At 41.2% G+C, this 20,079-nt stretch overlaps 1 protein-coding gene across 4 annotated transcripts in view; it reads left to right on the top strand.

Annotated features, from left to right (window-relative positions):
* Window positions 1-20,079, top strand: part of FAM114A1 (family with sequence similarity 114 member A1) — a 62,786-nt gene that overhangs the window by 19,560 nt on the left and 23,147 nt on the right. For 2 of the 4 annotated variants that reach the window (XM_067036277.1, XM_067036279.1), the window contains exons 4-7: window positions 12,169-12,282; window positions 12,389-12,492; window positions 15,261-15,395; window positions 18,534-18,686. In XM_067036277.1, coding sequence (XP_066892378.1) covers window positions 12,169-12,282; window positions 12,389-12,492; window positions 15,261-15,395; window positions 18,534-18,686 — 506 coding nt within the window. Of the gene's footprint in view, window positions 1-12,168; window positions 12,283-12,385; window positions 12,493-15,260; window positions 15,396-18,533; window positions 18,687-20,079 lie in introns of all 4 variants that reach the window. The other 2 variants (XM_059067082.2, XM_067036278.1) reach the window with 1 other exon arrangement.

Genomic DNA, 20,079 nt, shown 5'->3' with positions numbered 1-20,079 from the left:
GAACCTGCAGGCATCCTACTTCCTAGGGAAAATGTTTGAGCTTTTAGTGGCTCTCAAATGGATCTTGCCACTGGCAACACTCAGGATTGCCAGCTTTCTGAACCAAAATTAAAAATGTGCAGTCTAAAAGTTTTTGAAGTTGTGATAAGTCATGGAACAGTAAATTATACGGTCACCAAATTATACAGCTCTTCTCATGGTTTATGTCATAAAACAGTACAGTGTTTTGGGTGCTTCCAGTTATAATGGTGTCCAGAACTGCCCTGGCTTATAATGAACTTGGTGCTTCAGAAGGTTCTATTATAGACAAATGATTTACTTTCTCATTAAAAATTTAAATATAAGCTCCTTCCACGGTAAAGACAGCTGTCAGCAGCCCTGTGGGTGGCATGTGCAAGTGTTTTTGGTACACTTACAGTTGCACTCACCTGTGACTGCTTTGCTCCTGGTAGGTCTGACTCTTTGCTATTGTTTCTTATCAGTCAGCGACTACACCTCACCATTTGACTTTGGGCTTTGCTGGACCTTTATAAAGTTTTCCATCCATCAACTGGCGGCTTGCCTGTTGAATTTACGGTCCATTATCTTTTTCAGTGTGCTGTTGTAATCTGACCTTTGCATATATACAGCCTAGTGCAGCCTTTATCCAGTGGACTGTGCTCCAAGACCTCTAGGTTTTGTTACCTGATTCAGGTATAACCAGTAGATGATGCTGGCTTTACTGCTTAAAAATCAGGCTGTGACTCCGATGGCAGGTCCCAGCCCATACTGGTAGGCACTCATCTTTTAATTTGGTCTCAAGATAGTGTCTTAATCTTTAGCCTGTGCTTGGGTTTGGGGTTACTCTTGAGGTTTCCCTAAGGCACCCCGAATAAATGTTGTGTCTTGTTAATGTTGCAACCACTTAAAACTTGTGGTGCTTCTCACCAGGCTCTGTGCAGTAACTGATCCAGAAGAACCTGGGGAGATAGCTGCCTGTGGACCAGCAGGATCATTGTGCCATCACTACTGCCATTTCCCTCTTATGGTTGGTGGAGACAGGGTTCCTCTGAGGTGATCTGACAGTCACACATTGCCCCATCAAATATCAGAATGAAGTTCAAGTAGACCCTCTTGTATTCACTTCTATTGCTGTGTAACCAATTACCACACACGTGGAGGCTTAAAACAACATACAGTGGGGGCTTCCCTGGTGGTGCAGCGGTTGAGAGTCCACCTGCCGATGCAGGGGACGCGGGTTCGTGCCCCGGTCCGGGAAGATCCCACGTGCCGCGGAGCGGCTGGGCCCGTGAGCCGTGGCCGCTGAGCCTGCACGTCCGGAGCCTGTGCTCCGCAACGGGAGAGGCCACAACAGTGAGAGGCCCGCGTACCGCAAAGAAAAAAAAAAAAAAAAACAACATACAGTGATTATCTCACAGTTTCTATGGATCAGGAGTTCAGGTCCAAGATAGCCGGGTTCTCTGCTTAGTGACTTGCCAGGCTGAAATCAAGGTGTCAGCTAGCTGCATTGTCATCTGACATTCAGGGTCAGTTTCAAGGTTATTCAAGTTGTTGGCAGAATTAGTTCCTTGCGGTTGTAGGGCTGACACCCCTGTTTTCTTGCTGGTTATTGACCAGGGTCACTCAACTCCTAGAGGCTGCCCTCCAGTCCTTTTTCAAAGCCAGCAGGATAATTTCTCCCATGCTTCAAATCTCTCCCTTTAGGAAGGAGTCCCTTTTAAAGCCCACCTGACTAGTTCAGGCTCATCCAGGATCAAGGATCTCTTTTGATTAACTCAAATTCAACTGATTAAGGACCTTAATTACTTCTGAAAAGTCCCTTCACCTTTACTGTATAATGTAACCTAATCATGGGAATGAATCCCATCATATTCACAATCCTGTCCACACTCAAAGTGGGGGGATTACATGTTGTATATGCCAGGGTTGAGAATCTTGGGGTGATCTTTCAATTCTCCCTAACAAACCTCCCTTTTCTGTTTGAAAACCTCATCAGTTATACCACCAATGCCAGAAACTTAGTATTTTTTAAGGGCTCTGGCTACATGTTGGAATTCTTTTTTCAGGAGAGGGAGGATTTATTATTACTTGTAGTAAGTAAGGAGAACACCAGGGATCTTTCCCAAAGTACTGTCTCCCTGATATATGTTAGAAGTTTGAAAAGCATGTTAATCTTGGCATTCTTCTCTTATTTGCACCCACAATGACCAAAGGGCACATGAGGGAGAGCAAAGAAAATTTGAAATATTGATACTCATTCTAAGAATCCCTTTGGAAAAATTGGAGCTATCTTTAGAGATGTAAAGACTAAATTTCTTCATCACCACTGGTCATCACAACCCCAATAAATGCAATAACAAGATAACTGAATGCCATCCCTAAGTTATTCTCCGGTATAGTTTGGAGATTTTTGGTCAGGATGGGCTTTAACTTTACAAAGTAATAGTAGCTAAACTAAAAGCAGTATATACTTGAAAACGAGATAAGTATTTTGGTGGACCTGATAGAGAACTAAAACTTGAAGCATGGGCTTCCCTGGTGGCGCAGTGGTTGAGAGTCCACCTGCCGATGCAGGGGACACGGGTTCGTGCCCCAGTCCGGGAAGATCCCATATGCCGCGGAGCGGCTGGGCCCGTGAGCCATGGCTGCTGAGCCTGTGCATCCAGAGCCTGTGCTCCGCAACGGGAGAGGCCACAACAGTGAGAGGCCCGCGTACCGCAAAAAAAAAAAAAAGAAAAACAAAAGACTTGAAGCATAACGGGAGGCTTAGGTTCCAAGGCTGGAAACAGGCAGTGGTGGTGATTGGGAACTTGACTCCCAAAAGATAACAGGGATCACAAGTGTCCCACAAATGGAGAAGTGTCACAGCCAGGCTCACAGCCTGAAACAGAGGGTTAGAATAGGGTTCAGCCACCTGTTTACAGAAGCTTGATAAAGTTATGGGCACCGTCCTGGGTTGTGGTCTATCTTGAGCTACTATCTTTTGATTGAGAGAGGCAAGCAAGGCAGACCTTCCATTATGTACAGGCAAATAATATCCATCCAGGGCTTTGCAGCATTAACAGTTTATTATCAGAGGGCAAAAAAACTTATTGGAAAACAGAGCACTCACAGCAGCAGACAAGCTCTTCAAGGTTTATAAATTGCCTGTGGAAAGTAAAGAAAGAAAATAACCACATATTCTATTGCAATTAATTCCCACTCAGAAACCTCATGTTACCCCCGGGGTAATTCCAGTTGCAGATGGAATTCTATGCAAGACAGCATCTATAACAAAACTCAGAGCTGTCAATTGAGCACTAGAAACAGAAACCAATACTTCTTACAGTTGTTGAAAAACTGCAGTCACAATCGTTAGAACTGTTTAGAGTTGGCAGGAGAGTAATTGGAGAATGGAAAGATTTAGAAGGTGGTTCTGTCCTGGAAAGAGCACTGTATCAGAAGTCATAAGACCTGAGACCCGGTCCCAACTGCTACTAACTTGTGATCACAAAGAATTGTCACTACCTAGCTACACTATGCACTGAACCTCTCCAGACTCAGCTTCCTTACTTGGAGAAGTATGGGTGGAAGAACTTGAGAAATTCTAAGATTCCCTCCAACTTCCAGAATATGATGATTCCATAGTTTGTGGCTGTATATAGTAGGAGAAAGATATTTGTAATCACTGTGCTAAGTAGAAAAATATAGAAAATTGATTGACTTTTTGCTACACTGTTTTTTTTGTTTTTTTTTTTTTTTTTTTTTTTTTTCCCGGTATGTGGGCCTCTCACCGCTGTGGCCTCTCCCGTCATGGAGCATAGGCTCCGGACGTGCAGGCTTAGCAGCCATGGCCCATGGCCCAGGCGGTCCGTGGCATTTGGGATCCTCCCGGACCGGGGCACAAACCCCGCGTCCCCCGCATCAGCAGGCGGACTCCCAACCACTGTGCTACCAGGGAAGCCCTACACTGTATTTTTATATTTTATCTTTTGGCTCACTACTTTGACCCCCAAGTTTAAGGGAAAATGAGAAAAAGCAGCCTTTCCAATGCTTATGTAAAATCAAACATTTCTCAGCCAACAATTGTTTTTGGAGAGGCCATATCTCCTGCATTAGTTTCATTGACAGCCATGCTATTATCACATTCTAAGAAGACTTGATCAGCTGCCATTCATGCCTTTGGACAAGTTCATAAGATACAATGAAAATGGTTGTTATTTAAGATCCAGGAAGAAACCAGAGTGGGAAATGAAAATGTAAAAAAAAAGAAAAAGCAATTTTGATGGTAATTTCAAAGTACTGTTGTGAGAACCAGATGTGATTTCCCACAAGCACCTTAGAGACCTGACTTAATCATAGAATATATTGCTAAGCTAAGTGATGGACCAGTAATCAAAGTGAAAGTCAACAATGCTGAGACATATACAAATATACCAAGGTAAAAATTCTATAGTAGAATAGATCAATTTATTTCCAGATACTACAAATGACCTACATGTTTATTTAAAATTCTAGTTTTGACAGTTTTATGAGTCTCAACACCTTGTATAAGAGTACCTGAGGGGACTTCCCTGGTGGCGCAGTGTTTGGGAGTCCACCTGCCAGTGCAGGGGACACGGGTTTGATCCCTGGTCCGGGAGGATCCCACGTGCTGCGGAGCAACTAAGCCCATGCGCCACAACTGCTGAGCCTGTGCTCTGGAGCCCATGGGCCACAACTACTGAGCCCACGTGCCGCAACTAATGAAGCCCGTGCACCTAGTGCCCGTGCTCCACAATAAGAGAAGCCGCCACAATGGGAGGCCCGTGCACCACAACGGGGAGTGGCCCCCGCTCACCACAACTGGAGAAACCCCATGCGCAGCAACGAAGACCCAACGCAGCCGAAGATAATAAATAAATAAAATTTTTTTTAAAAAAAGAGTACCTGAGGAGGGGGAGGGAGATCTGATCTGCATATTTACCTTTTCAGGGTTACCATTGTTCTCCTTTGCCATTCTCTCCTGAGTTACATGATTTTTTCCTTTAGCACATTTTAATGAAAGTCTTCTACCAGCACTGTCAGAAATATGACAGTGTCTTTTTATCACAGAGAACAGCAAACGTCAGAATGATACTACAGTAAGAACTCTTAACTAGGTATTTCAGTATCAATATCACATGGATTCATTTTTGAAGGTGACATTGCTGATGATGTGAAAATTCTCAAGGATCATTGATACGAAAGATAATAGGATTAGTGCTTGGAGTTTGTTCACAATCCTTTACAATCTATGAATAAGTTAATGAATTCCTGTGTGATGGCAAGGCAAACACTATGAGTTCAGAAACTCTTCTTGTCAATTTTGAACCTAAAGAGAAGTGAGTATCGGATTACAGAGTGGGCATCAACCATCATTACGGAGAGAGAAGATTTTTCCAAAAAGGAAAGTTGATTGGCTGCAGTTTCTGCTGCCCTGAAGTTGGCTTTAGCTGAGCACAGCAACAGCATCTATGTGTTTTTCTAAATAACTACTTCTCACAACTATAATATCTTAAATTCATTGATAGTAGAGTCTGAAATGCAGCCAATATTTTTATTTTTATTTATTTATTTTTTAACATCTATATTGGAGTATAATTGCTTTACAATGGTATGTTAGTTTCTGCTGTATCAAAGTGAATCAGCTATACATATACATATATCCCCATATCTCCTCTTTCTTATGTCTCCCTCCCTCCCACCGTCCCTATCCCACCCCTCTAGGTGGTCACAAAGCACCGAGCTGATCTCCCTGTACTATGCAGCTGCTTCCCACTAGCTATTGGTTTTACAGCCAATATTTTTAAACTGTTCTATTTCTCAAAAATTCACCCAAAGAAGAGTAGAAATTGGCACAACCTTCAGAAGAGCAATTAACACTATCTATAAAATTTTAAATGCATGTGTCCTCTGTCCAGCAGTTCCACTGTTGATTCTTTGCAAAAGTTCATTAATGTATATGTCCAAAGATGTTCAATATGGAATTCACTCAGCAAATACATATCTTACCAGGCCCTATTCTAGGCACCTGAGGTAAAGCAGTGAGTAAACAAGATAAAGACCTTGTAGTAGAGCTTACAGACTCATGGAAGGATGCAGACAATAAATAATACACATCCAGCAATCCCACTCCTGGGCATATACCCAGAAAAAAACCATAATTCGAAAGGATACATGCACCCCAATGTTCATTGCAGCACTATTTACAATAGCCAAGATATGGAAGGAACCTAAATGTCTATTGACAGAGGAATGGATAAAGAAGATGTGGTATATATTTATATAATGGAATATTACTCAGCTATAAAAGAGAATGGAATAATGTCATTTGCAGTAACATGGATGGACCTAGAGATTATCATACTAAGTGAAGTAAGTCAGACAAATATCTTATGATAGCACTCATAAGAGGAATCTAATTTTTAAAAAGGCTGAAACAAATGAACTTGTTTGTAAAACAGAAACAGACTTACAGATATCAAAACAAACTTATGGTTACCAGAGGGGAAATGTTGGGGGGAGGGATAAATCAGGAGCTTGGGATGAATGTACACACACTACTATATATAAGATAGATAACCAACAAGGACCTACTGTATAGCACAGGGAACTCTATTCAGTATTCTGGGATAACCTATATAAGAAAAGAATCTAAAAAAGAATGATTATATGCATATTTATAACTGAATCACTTTGCTGTACACCTGAAACTAACACAACATTGTAAATCAACTATACTCCAATAAAATTAAAATTTTTAAAAATTAAAAAATAAACAATACACATAATGAGTAGGAAAATTATAGAGAGGGTTATAAAGTGTTAAGTCTATGAAAATATAAGGTTGTGTCAGGAGTACAGGTTAAGCTTTTAAAAAGGGTGGTGTGGGGTAGATCTTAATGAAATGGTGTTTGAGCAGAGACCTGAAAGAGCTGAGGGAGTTCACCGGGCATATATGAGAAACTGGAAACAACCCAAGTATCTATCCACAGAGAATGTTAAACATGACAGAGCCATTCAGTGGAATTCTGATTCTATGCAACCATTAAAAAGAATGAGGTAGATCAGTGTCCTAGGTCAGATGCCCAGGGAGAAACTGAGGCAGGGATGAGTGTACTGGAGTTTTATTAGGAAGGACCCTCAGGAGCAAGCCTTGCAAGAGAGTGAAGGACTAGGAAAGCAGAACTGGGCTGCAATGCAGTTGTGTCAGAGGCCACAGCCCATCCCATAGGGAGCTTGGGGGTTGGGTGACTCTTCAGAGCTGTCCCAGGGCATAATGCACAGGACCAGGCTTTTGTACCACCAACTTCCCCACTGACCAGTCATTACAGTACAGTCTTGAAGGAGCCAGTTCCCTTTGGTGAAGCATATTTCAAAGGGAGGCATTTAGCTGAGAGCTAGCTGTCAGCAGGGGTGAAGGAACACTGGGATCCCAGGCAGCACACACAGCCTCCACCACCATCTACACATGCTGAGACCTCCACTGTATACGGTGAAGCAGGGTCCAAGACACTTATATGTAAGGATGTGCTTTTCAGAACTTTTCCCAGAAAGGAATCAACAAGAAACAAATCAGACTTGTTATCCTTAGAAGGAAATGGGTGTAGGGGGTGGGGCTGGAAGGAAGGCAGGGCCCCTTTAAGTCTTTTAAGAGCCCCCTCCTTTTGGAAGTCCCTCTCATAGCACAACAAATATAATAACAAATATAATAAAATGCACCCACATCCCTCATTAAATATATAATTTGTATATTTTATAATCAAATATATATTTTTATATTAATATAAATATTAATTAAATATATACATTAAATATATATTTATATAATTTATAATTCAACTGTGGAAGAGTTGAATTTACTTGAACTATAGTTGACCAGTTGACCAAGTATTACATTTTTGAAGACATTTAAGTAAATATTATTTAATTTCTAATTTGCAAATTTTGTTTTTTGTCTTTTAAAACCAATACTTCTTTTCAGGTCTTAAATCATTCCATAGGCCCCTGTAAGCTCATAGACTGTATTGACTGTTAGGTCAATAGGCGCTGTTTAGGGAGAAAGAGGTTGGCCCACCTTCTGCTGTCTATGTTTCTATACTCTGATTTTGCTAACATTATAGATGTTTATTCTTACTTATTTATTTAATTTTACATTTTTTATCACTTTAATTAAAAGTTTTATTTTGAAAAATATTCAGACCTACAGAAGAGTTGCAAAAATGTTATAATGAACTCTCACAGTACCTTGATATAGATTAACCTAATAAATCAACCAGATATATCAGAGAAATGAGATTATGGGATTTTTTTAAAGTTTCTTTTCTATATATCCACCTTTTAAAACGAAAAAGAAAGAAATGAAATGAAAAAGAAGGAAATGCTATATTAAAGATTAAAGCAATTTAAAAGGGGAGAACCCTCTGAACAAGTTAGCTGCTGCCCTCCTGGGAGGTCCTTTATCATAAGGGACCAGCAGAAAGTACCCATAAGGCTACCCAGTCATCCAGGGTGCTGTGTAGAACTCCTGTTGCTCCCCTAAGTTACCACTTGGTCAGAGAGACCCTCCCACTGACAACAAATTATTTTCATCCTCCAGAAAGAGGGGAGACCTCCCTTCAATGGGGTTTTGATCTTCTCAACAAGAAGCGAGGTTGGTAAAATTTTTGAGAAAAAATTAAACTGGAGGTAGAAGACAGCACCACACAGTGTCTTGGGATCCGTGCCTGCACAGCACAGGGATGATCCTAAAAACATGAAGCTGTACCAACCCCAGGCACAGCTGGGAGGGCCAGGGTTAGAGGAAGGTTTCACTGCAGGGGTGACCTTCACCTGGCTGTTTGGTCAAGGTAAGATAACTCAAGCTAATTTTAACATAAACCAATATTTTTAAAATGAGGAAGCTCCTGATTAAGTATCTGATTTCCAAGGAGTTATAGAAATGGGACTAAAATGACGTTTAATCAACTACAAACGGCATGTAAGACTTTCTTAACATAACGTAGTGATTGAGCAAGTGAGTTTTAGAGTCAGAAATATGGGGTTCAAATCCTGCCTCTGCCATTTATTGCTTTGGGGACCTTCAGCAAGTAATTTCACATCACCAGGTCTCAGTTTTCTCAGTCATGAAATGGGCATAATAGTATCTCTTACTTCATAATGAAAAGATTAAATAAGATAATTTACTACACTGAAAATATTTAGTCCAGTGCCTGGGACATAGTAAGTGCTCCATAATGTTGACCAGTACCAAGGGTTTCACATATTTCTTCTCAGTGACCTTATAAAACCCTGGGAGGTAGATGTTATAAACCTCCTTTCAAAGAAGACACAGCAGCAGAGACTCAGAAAGGTCACCAAGACCACATGGCTAATAACTGATGGAACCAAAATTCCTCCACAAGACTCCTGACTCCTAAGTTTAGGGTGTTTTCCACTAGAGTATGGATGATAAATTAAACACCAGCCAATCATTTAACATTTGTTTTTAAGTGATATAGTATCACAGCATGTATTATCTTACTTTCTTTGTAGTACTCACCTTTTTACTGTAGTAAGTCAAAGACTAGAGGATATTCCATCGTTAGAATGATAGAATTTGGATGGGTTCATTTCTTGGGGATACTTAGGGTTCATGATGACATGTGAAGAAATGAATCCATGAACTATACCCTGTAGTACTATTCATATTGGTTGTTTTTCTCTGTTATTGGTAGAACAAAATCAGTATCTCTGAGAATGAATTGCTCTCAGTCAAAAGGCAGCAGTGGCTCCATATTCTTACTTCCTTGTCTGGGCACTAGATGTCACACTAAGTAAAATTTTAGAAGTTATTCTTCAAAGTAGGGTGTGGCATAGAGTCTAAACCTTAGCTATGAAAAACCATAGCTTTATATTTCTAGTAGAGTGTAGTTAAAGATGTACTTTCACTAACAAAAGAACTCAGAAAAAAAACCTGTTAATTAGAAAATATAATTGGAGGAATCTTAAATATGTGCAAATCCTTGTATGTCCATTATACCTCAATAGTGTGTGTATGTTTGTGTGTGTGTGTGTGTGTGTGTGTGTGTGTGTGTGTGTAGGTGGAGTAGCAGCCTATTGTCATGTCTGTTAAAAAGACACATCCTACTTATTATACACATAAAATGGTATTTCCTTCCAGAAACAAAGCGATTTTTCTAGAGGCAGGTAATGCATACATATCCATAGTCGTTTGTGTTCTGAGATGGTGAGAAGCTGTTCTTCCCCGGGAAAAGATTCAGACATGGCTCTAACCTGCAAAGGGATGGAGAACGTGAAAGAGGAGGTAATGACAGTGAAGTTCATTAAACCCTGAATGGTCTCAGAGAAGGATATGGAATCATCTCTCTTGTACAGTTTACACAAAGAAGATATAGCAGATGCCTACCAGCCTTCTGAAACTCATTTATTCCTTGATTTTAGCTCTCAGAAATCTAAATGAGAATCATGGATGGAGATTTGGATGTAAATTATTTCCTTTTTGAAAATATTTGTGCTTTTAAAGGATGTCAAGGAATATGAGCTCAGTATATAATAAAGTTAGATAATTGTATCCCATAATTTACATGTTACTGAAACTCCAGTGAGTTTCCATTGAAATGCTTTGAATTAATTGGAAGCTAGAGAGAATCAAGTCTTACTTTTAGCAGTTATAGTGCATCTTTTTAAAAAGTAACTCAATAATGATTTTGGACTGTGTCTAATGATCTACACATGAATATAGTCATATGTTTATGTATGTAATTAATGTTGTAAACATTGTAAATAATGTTTCCTAAGTTTCAGTGTTTTCTAGATCATGTATAATAACAGGCGATTCCCACTGGATATAATTAGTCCTCTATCAGTTTGGCAAATTTCGGTGCCGTGATTAAGTTAAGATCCCTCTGATAAGCAAGCTGACGATTGATGAAATATGACTCTTTGGGTTTGGGGTTCATCCATGTCTTTCTCTATTTCAGGAGATGGACAGTCAGTCATTTGAATGGTACCCTCTACAACTAGACGGTTCTCTTTGGCTCTCAAATCCTGCTGTGACTTGGGCCTTTTTCCTCCAGATATTAATATTGCTGCTGCCTTGGGTTTTAACAACCTGAGGTTGCCTAGGGTCCTGAGTGAATCTTTCATTTCCTCCCCGAGCACTAAGGGGGAGGTGAGTGCTGTGATGATGGCAACCCAGGCTGCTTCTTCAAGAATTCAAGCAGCCACTTAGGACATCACTAGACTATTAGTTTTCTAAGGAGAAAAAGATGGCTCCAAAATAAAATGTAGACAAAGCTATTTCTCTGTCAAGCCAAAGTTTGTTTGTGTGTATGTGTCAGGGGCGGGGCTGGGGTAGTGGATGAGAAGGTCAGCTCTGTATTCACTAAACAGTTATTGATATTGAATACAGACTGTGCTGGACTCCAGGGAATTATAGGGATTTTTCCCAGCTCAGATAGAGTAAAATCAGTGCCTCTCATCCCGGCCGACTATTCTTACATCTTGTGTTTGGACTGTTACTGCTTAAGATGACTATCAGAGCTGTTGAATGCCCTTTCTGGTTTTCCCACTGACTTGCCTTTGGATCTTGACATGTCATCTCCAGACCCTGCTCTCACACATACAGACCATACTAAAGGAATGACTGACACTTTATTAAGGCTCAGCTGATTTCTGTTCAACAAGTAGTAATTGAGTACCTACAATAGGATAGGCCTGCAAGGAATCAAAACATAAATGACGCATACCTGCCTTGAGAAGCTTAGAAAAGAGCAAAGAGGGTAAGACAGGGATACCATTCACAGATAATATCTTGGGTTGGAAACCCCAGGTTGTTAGTTAGATAGTGTGAGAAGTAAGAGGGACTAATAAAGCATCTGGGAGCCCTGTACATGCACTTATTTGCTCCTCACGACAACACGGTGGAGAAATTGAGGCACAGAGAGGTGGTAACTTCTCAAAAGTCACCCAGCTGGGTGATGGTGAAACTGAGCTCACACTGGAACCCACATCTGAGGGCTCGCAAAGTCTGTGCTGTTAATCACCACGTTCTCTCACAGTCAGGCTATACACCTACAGCTTACAAGAGCTCTGGGAGATGAGCTATGGAACCTGCAGACCGTGGGCTTCTATTGTATCTATGAGCCATATTTTATTTCCTGACAGGTCATGGGTTGACAGCGGTCAAGGAAAAAGCAGGGGCCACCCTCCGGATTCATAGTGTGAATTCTGGCTCTTCCGAAGGGGCCCAACCTGACACTGCAAATGAAGTCCCTCAAAGTGAGTGGTGCATTTATTTGGGGATTTCTTGGACTTGGGCTGCATTACACCATGTGCACAAATAGATTTCCAAGTTCCTCTAAAAGGGTGTTTTTCTCTTTAGTAGCAGCTGCAGCCGCAGATCAGAGGCCTGCAGAAAGCCCACCCACTTCTCCTTCATTGGGGTCACGGGGCGTGCTGTCAGTCATCACCAATGCGGTTCAGAACACAGTGAGTCGTTAGCTGCTTCCTCTGTTTTCCCTGGGGTCTGCCAGTGCCTTTTTTTGATATTTCTATTTACCAGTGACCTAGATGCATCAGAGAAAAGATGGTCTTGCTCATAACTTTGGATTATGATTTTGTTATGCTTTCTCCCACAGAGTAGGCGTAACCTTGGAACCAAAATGATAAGAACCAAATGAAATATATTTTATGTTTAAAAGAAGGGAGCTGCTTAGAAGGAACATTTTTCAGTCTGATATAACAGTGTCCTTTCCAGTGGCTGCAAGGACAGCCTCTGTTTGCAGGGAGAGAGGGCTCTTTCTTAGAGCTGTTTTTCTGAGATGCTCTCTGTTTCTTAACCTTCAATTTGAAAAATTATAAAGTGATTCAGATATATATACATATACCAGTAAAGAATCAGGAACATTCCCCAACATGTTTCTAAAGTGTTTCCAGATAACTAAGACCAACATTCTTCCTCTACCCCTACCTCCCAATTCCCACTCTCCTCTTTCCTTGAATAGCCCTAATATACATCCCTCCTTCCCAGGCCCCTTCCTTTTAAAGAAGCTTAAGAAGCTTGTTATTGACAACAAAACACTGATGAATGATGAAAAAAGGGGGATGCACCCCAACTGAGATAAGGCAGTTAGCTGGTCTTCAGGATCAGAAAGAAAAGGTTTACTTTCTGCTGTGTGAAACCAAATAACTAGTTTTTTAAGAAATATGGCTCATGTCTAATTTATTCATTCATTCATTAAAAAAAAAGGTAATTAGTTCATAATATCCCAAGAGCTATGCTAGATGCTGGGCATAAGCTGAAAGACAAGAGGGCATGACATCCTGGAAGGTGGAGGCAACTTAACAGTTGTCAAATGCAATGCTGTATGGGAAGAAGAGGGGGCTGTGGACACACATATGGGGGTGTCTTAGCCAGACTTCAGGTCAGGGTATGCCAGAAATAGGAAATGACTGTTCCTTTCCTTGCTACTCGAGGTCCTCTAGACTAAGCAGGGAGAAGGGGGGTCAGCAAGTATGTTTTAGGAGTCAGATAGCAGTACAAGTCCAGTATGCCCACAGCAGGTTTGCAGGGAGGGTTGTAGGGTTGGGGATAGGACAGAGTGCTTTCATTACCTCTGGCGTAAGAAGTGAATTCATGGGGACTTCCCTGGTGGTCTAGTGGCTAAGACTTCACGCTCCCAACACAAGGGAAGCGGGTTCGATCCCTGGCCAGGGAACTAAGATCCCACATGCTACAAAGGCACGGCCAAAAAAAAAAAAAAAAAGGAAGTAAATCCATGGTCTCCCTGAGCTGCGAGGCAGGGCCCTCTGAGTTTGTCCTCAGCATCCTCACATTCCTTTCTGTGTGCTCTCCAACCTTCCGGTTCTCCCTTTTCCCAAGCTCCAGACACCCCCCCACCAAGGCTGCCCTTACTCAAAGTCCCTTCATCCTTCCTTCTCCCATCTGATTCTCTACTGAAGTAATCCCTCACAGGATGTTAGGAGAAAGTAAATCAAATTATGCAAAAGTGTGAATTGCTGATATCCCCTAGTCCTCCCAAAATATGTGCATTTAAAAACCTGTTTTGGGGGCTTCCCTGGTGGCGCAGTGGTTGAGAGCCCGCCTGCTGATGCAGGGGACACGGGTTCGTGCCCCGGTCCGGGAAGATCCCACATGCTGCAGAGCGGTTGCGCCTGTGAGCCATGGCTGCTGAGCCTGAACGTCCAGAGCCTGTGCTCCGCAACTGGAGAGGCCACAACAGTGAGAGGCCCGCGTACCGCAAAACAAACAAACAAACAAAAAAAACAAAAACAAAAAAAAATCTGTTTTGTAGTGTGGTTATTGGTTGGCTCCCAAATCGGAAAACAGTCTAAATGTCCAAGATGGAGATGACTAATAAAGCATATTAATCAGTGAAATCAAATATTGCTGTTGAAGTGATAATTATGAAAATGGCTAATGCATATAAGGAATAATGTAATAATAAAATATAACCTATGCAAACTCATGTAAGGTGAGAAAAAACACAGATATATGCGTATTGTAATTGTAGTTGTATAGTTGGGGTATAGGCAAAGAAGATGTTGCAAAGAAATGTAAGCAGTTCTGTTTGTATGTACAGTTTATGTGAGTAAATCTTGGTTGTTTTACTCTTTTTTTTTTTTTTTAAAGAGAAACAGTGACAGGCAAAGGAATTTGCAGTGGTTAACTACATAATAGAACAATTTCTAAAGCCAGAAGCACATGGAATCAACCTGTCTTATTTCATGAAAATACTAATTATAGGCGGTTATTGCTACTTTCTGAAAGTATGCAAGAGCCATTGAAACAGCCTGAGGGTCCTACACTCTAGGGCCCTATATTAAAGAATTCCCTAAACTGGCAAGAGTATTTGACATTTTTATAGACTGCTCCAAATAATTCTGTTACTTGGGTTAAAATTTTTTCAAACAAAAACAGCAATTGGGTCACCTATTAATTTTTTGTCTTAGGAACATATCTATTCATACACACAGCCAATAGAATTAATCCCTAATGTGCTTTTGTTTTCTTAAGCATCCTTATTTAATAACATTGCATGTCCTACAAATTATATGACATACGCTGTTCCATGGAAAAGAAAATAGGATTAAATGGATGATAAACCTCCTGATGAGAAAAAACTGTGACTTTATATTGCTTTTAATATTTGAAGATAGTGCAGTCTAGGAGGTGCTGACTGCCTCGAAACAGCAAAACATGAAAACCTAATCTCGTGCAATTATCTCATTGGCAGGGTAAAAGCGTCTTAACAGGTGGTCTTGATGCTCTGGAATTCATTGGCAAGAAAACTATGAATGTCCTTGCAGAAAGTGACCCAGGTTTTAAGCGGACCAAGACACTCATGGAGAGAACCGTTTCCTTATCTCAGGTGGGATTATGTACTTTTGTGATTTGTTCTTTCGGTCAATAAAGTGAATAAATTTTTATTTATCTTTTTAAATAGATATTTTAAAGCACATGTCAAATTCAAATGACACAAAATATCAGGGAGTGAAAATTGAGTTTCTAATACACCCCTTTCCCCAGCCACACATCATGGGAGACAACCATTGTTAACGACTTCTTATGGATTCTATCAGAGACATTATACAGACAGATTTAGATATAGATATAGATATGGATATAGATATGGATATAGATATGACTTTATGAGTAGATGTAGCTAAACATATACCTATATATACATGTGCACATATATACATACAAACTTTTTCAACCAAATGTTAGCATACTAACCATGCTCCTTTGTACCTTGCTTTATTAAGTATAAATTATACTTAATAATTTCTTGAGGATGATGCCATTTGTCTTAGTCCATTCAGGCTGCTATAACAGAATACTGAAGACTGCCAGAGTGGTTATGGGGAGCAGATGATGGAAGATCATGGGGGGCGTTTGTAAGAACCTTTGACTTTACTGTTAGTGAAATGGGGAGACCATTGCAACGTTTTGGAGTGACAAGACCTGATTTTAAAAGTATCACTCTAGGGCTTCCCTGGTGGCGCAGTGGTTAAGAGTCCGCCTGCCGATGCAGGGGACACGGGTTCGTGCCCCGGTCCGGGAAGATCCCACGTGCCACGGAGCGGCTGGGCCCGTGAGCCATGGCCGCTGAGCCTGCGTGTCTGGAGCCTGTGCTCTGCAATGGGAGAGGCCACAACAGTGAGAGGCCCGCGTACCACAAAAAAAAAAAAAAAAAAAAAAAAGTATCACTCTAGTTATGGTGTTGAAAATAGACTAGGTTGGGGGGAGGGTGAAAGGCAGGGAGACCAGTTAGAGTGTGTATCAGCCTACATCCTCCCAGAAGCAGATGCCAAGGTAAGTTTAAACGTGCAAGGATTTTATTGGTAGAAATGACAATGTGAGAGAAAATTGTGGGAGTTGGGGGAGAGCCATCAGACCACAATGCAAGTCTGATCCCAGTGGAGGGGAACAAGAAAGGAGACTGGGTGCAATCATCCTTGACTGCTGTGCAGTCTAAGGAAGGTTTGGCAAAGCCACGGGAGAGTCCTTCAACCAAAGTCCACTGACAGAGGAGTTTCCGTCTCCCAGGAGAAAGTCTGCCCTAACATCCCTGCTGCACCAGTGGTTGGTAGGGGGAGGTGATAAGAGGCAGGACCTCAGTCCAAATGAAGAGTGGGTTTCCAAGCGCACCCTCGGGGCTCTTGGTCACTTATACTCCCCTCTCACAGCCTCCTCAGGAGACGTTTGCAGGTATCTAAACAAAGGATAATGGTGGCTCAGAGCAATGTGAAGCCATGAAGGTGGTGGTGATTCAGGCTGGTTCTGGGTGTAGTTTGAAGGTCGATCCAGAGTTCCTGGTGGGCTGAATATGGAGTATGAGATAAAAGAAAGAGGCACGGATGATTCCAGGGTTATGGCCTGAGCAGCTACAAGGATGAAGCTGCCATCAACTGAGAGAGGGACATCTGTTATGTTTTTCCTAAACCACACTAAATAACTCTAGACATCAGAAATGTTCATGCATGCCCTCCTTAAGTTTCTCATGCATTCTGTCTTACTCTTTGAATAACGTGGGGACAGGGTGATTCTCAGATCCTACTGGGGTAAGTTTCCAAAGCTGCCCTTCTGTCCCAAAGTCTTCCGCGCCAGAAACACTCACTGCTATTTAAACCAATCTCCTTTTCTTCTCCAGAAGGAATGTAGCAGCAGCACCCCGAAAGCCAGTTAGTTCTTCTTTAGGCCACTTAAATTTCACTCTCCATTTCTTGGGTGAATCCACATCATTCCAAAGTGACAATTTCCCTTTACCTTTTATTGCATCCCTTTTTCCCTCTAACCTGAATTAGAATTTAGAGATGGAAGTTGGTGTAGGAAAGAAAGCAATTTCAGTGTCACTTTGTTCCTTTATTTCACCACCACCAAGCCAGTGAGATCCGTGGGAATAGCTGGGTTTTTATTGTAAATGTTAACAATTCCCAGGGACGATTTGATGGGGCTGTTTTGAAAACTTTCACATCTTATACTTACTCAGTCTTAAAGACAGGCAGGAGGGAGAATTCCGTCTGCAGCCTGGTGGGTTTGGGGTTAACAACCTCAAGAACCAAAAAGGAGAATGAAGCTGATTGTTTATTGACACATAATAAAAACCAAAATCTACTCTTTCATGATCTTCCACTTGTGACCTTGTGGTGGCCAGTGCATTTGTGGTGCTCTTCACAGATATTAAAGAACCCTATAAACTAAATGCCACAGTCACCTTGATGAGGAATCAAATAAAAGATGCTTAGAATCGAAGAAAGCAAAGGCAGGAAATTAAGAGTAACTGGTGGACTTGTGTTTATTTTACTGTCTTATTATTTAATCAACAGAAAAATAACTGGAGAAAAATGATCAACCTGGAGAGGAACTCGGTTCACAGTATTTCTAGAAACCAATCTATCAAAGAATTGATAAGCTAACATTCTTATTTATATTAATATTTATATTAAGTATCTGGTGAGGAATACACTATGAGTTTATATTTTATTAATTATTTTCATCAAAGATGTTTAATAACCACACACACAAAATTTTTAAATAACTCAAATAAAATCAGACCAGCTTATTTTCGCTTTGAAGTCTGCCTAGGTGCACAAGTTGCAATTAATCCTGTCACAATAGATTCAACTTTCCCAGTGTACATAAAATTTGCTCATGATAGAAAATCTGAACATTTAAAAAAATAAGATTAATCACACACATGGAAAACACTTAAGTAGAAACCACTGTTCAGCTTTTGTTTTGCTTCTTTTCAATCCTCTTCCTGGGTGTAGAATTTTTGCTTTGTTTTGCTGTGTACATATGAACGTGAAAAGTTCAAAGTGGAATATTATGTAAAAAATTGTGAGTAAGATCAATGCAAAAAGTCATGTTTTTAGAAATTCCACAGTGACTAAAACCTACTCTTCACAAGTACCAAGTCAGTGCTCATCTCCCCCGACATCTTCCGCAGGAAATGCGGCTTTTAAGCGTACACCTAGTATACAAACACTGTGTATTTGTGCAGATGTTGCGGGAAGCCAAGGAGAAGGAGAAGCAGAGGCTGGCACAGCAGCTCACGGCTGAGAGAACTGCACACTACGGGATGCTGTTTGATGAGTATCAGGGTTTGTCACACCTGGAAGCCCTGGAAATTCTGTCCAATGAAAGCGAAAGCAAGGTATGTCTGTCCTGGTCATTTGAAGTAACATGCTCATGAATACATCTTTTTTTTTTTAATATTTAAAAAAATTATTAAAAACACACACGCACACACACAACCAGGGTCCCTGGACTCATCTCCCACATTTGGGGTCTGAGGACTGTCTACTACATTAGAGGCATCTGAAGTGAATATGTCTTCTTAAACATGAAGGAAAGCCTCCTTTCTAGAGCCTCATTACTGTGCTGAGGTCACAGATACTGTCCAGCCTGATGACCCCCTCAGGCTCCATATTATTTTCTGTCTATCCTGTGCCTAGCTGTTCCCCCTCACCACCCCAGGAGGGCCAGCATGATAGGAGTCATCACCACCCCCAACTCACGGCCCAAAAGGCCGTGCAAACCCTGGCTGTCAGCGCCTGGCCTGTGCCTCCCTTAGACAAAGCAGCTGGTATTTCTCCCAGACTGCAGGGTTCTAATATAGTTAGTTTCATGGGTGATATAGTTATTTATTCACCCATTTGTTAGAATGCCTGGGCCACAAAGGGCAGGATTATCTTACTGGGCGTTAAAGCTCTACTTAGTGATGCTCCTCAACAGAGCTCTGGGAAATTACCTAACAGCCCTGCACATTCACACTCTCTGATCCCAAGAAAACAAACATGAATAGTGGAAGTCAGCAGGGTTGGTGATTTCTTTTTTTTAAGAGGATCTATGTGTATGTGTGTATGTGTGTGTGTGTGTGTGTGTGTGTGTGTGTCTCCAAATGTGTGTGTTTTTATTTAACAAACACTTATATGGCATTTATATAATCACTAATCTAAGCACTTTAAAACTATTAACTCATTTAATTGTATATACTGCTCTTTTGGGAGTCAGGCTGACTGTAGTCTGGGGTGTTTTTGCAGTGAAGGCCACAGGGCAGTACCCTCTGGACCTCCTGGGAGGGGCCGTGGGCCATCCCAGTGACATTTACTGGGGGGAGAGGCAGGTCCTCAGACAGGAGGCTGAACTTGGAAGTAAGCCTTAGAAGCGAACAGTGATTTTTGACTCTCTGTTGGCCTTGTCTTCTTACATTTGGACTTTGGGGGGTTGAGACATTCTTGAAGCCCACCTAGTCAGGGAAAGATGACCTCTGCCATATAACAGGTAACCAAGAACCAAACAGGATGGACACACACACACACACACACACACACACAAGATTATAGAATTACAAGTTACTGTGTTTATTTCCTTTTTTGTTATCCTTCAGCCATCACTGACAGTCTTGTGGTTAAACTGTTAACGGATCATTTTTTTTAAAGCAAAATCATGACTCATGCAGATACCAGATGAACACAAATCAAAGAATTTACTTACCTTGTTAATTAAATGAAAGAACCAGACAGATGTTATAACCGGTTCGAAGG

The sequence above is a fragment of the Kogia breviceps genome, chromosome 6 (assembly GCF_026419965.1).
Source record: "Kogia breviceps isolate mKogBre1 chromosome 6, mKogBre1 haplotype 1, whole genome shotgun sequence".
Lineage (NCBI taxonomy): Eukaryota > Metazoa > Chordata > Mammalia > Artiodactyla > Physeteridae > Kogia > Kogia breviceps.
This window is presented reverse-complemented; position numbering and strand designations above follow the sequence as displayed.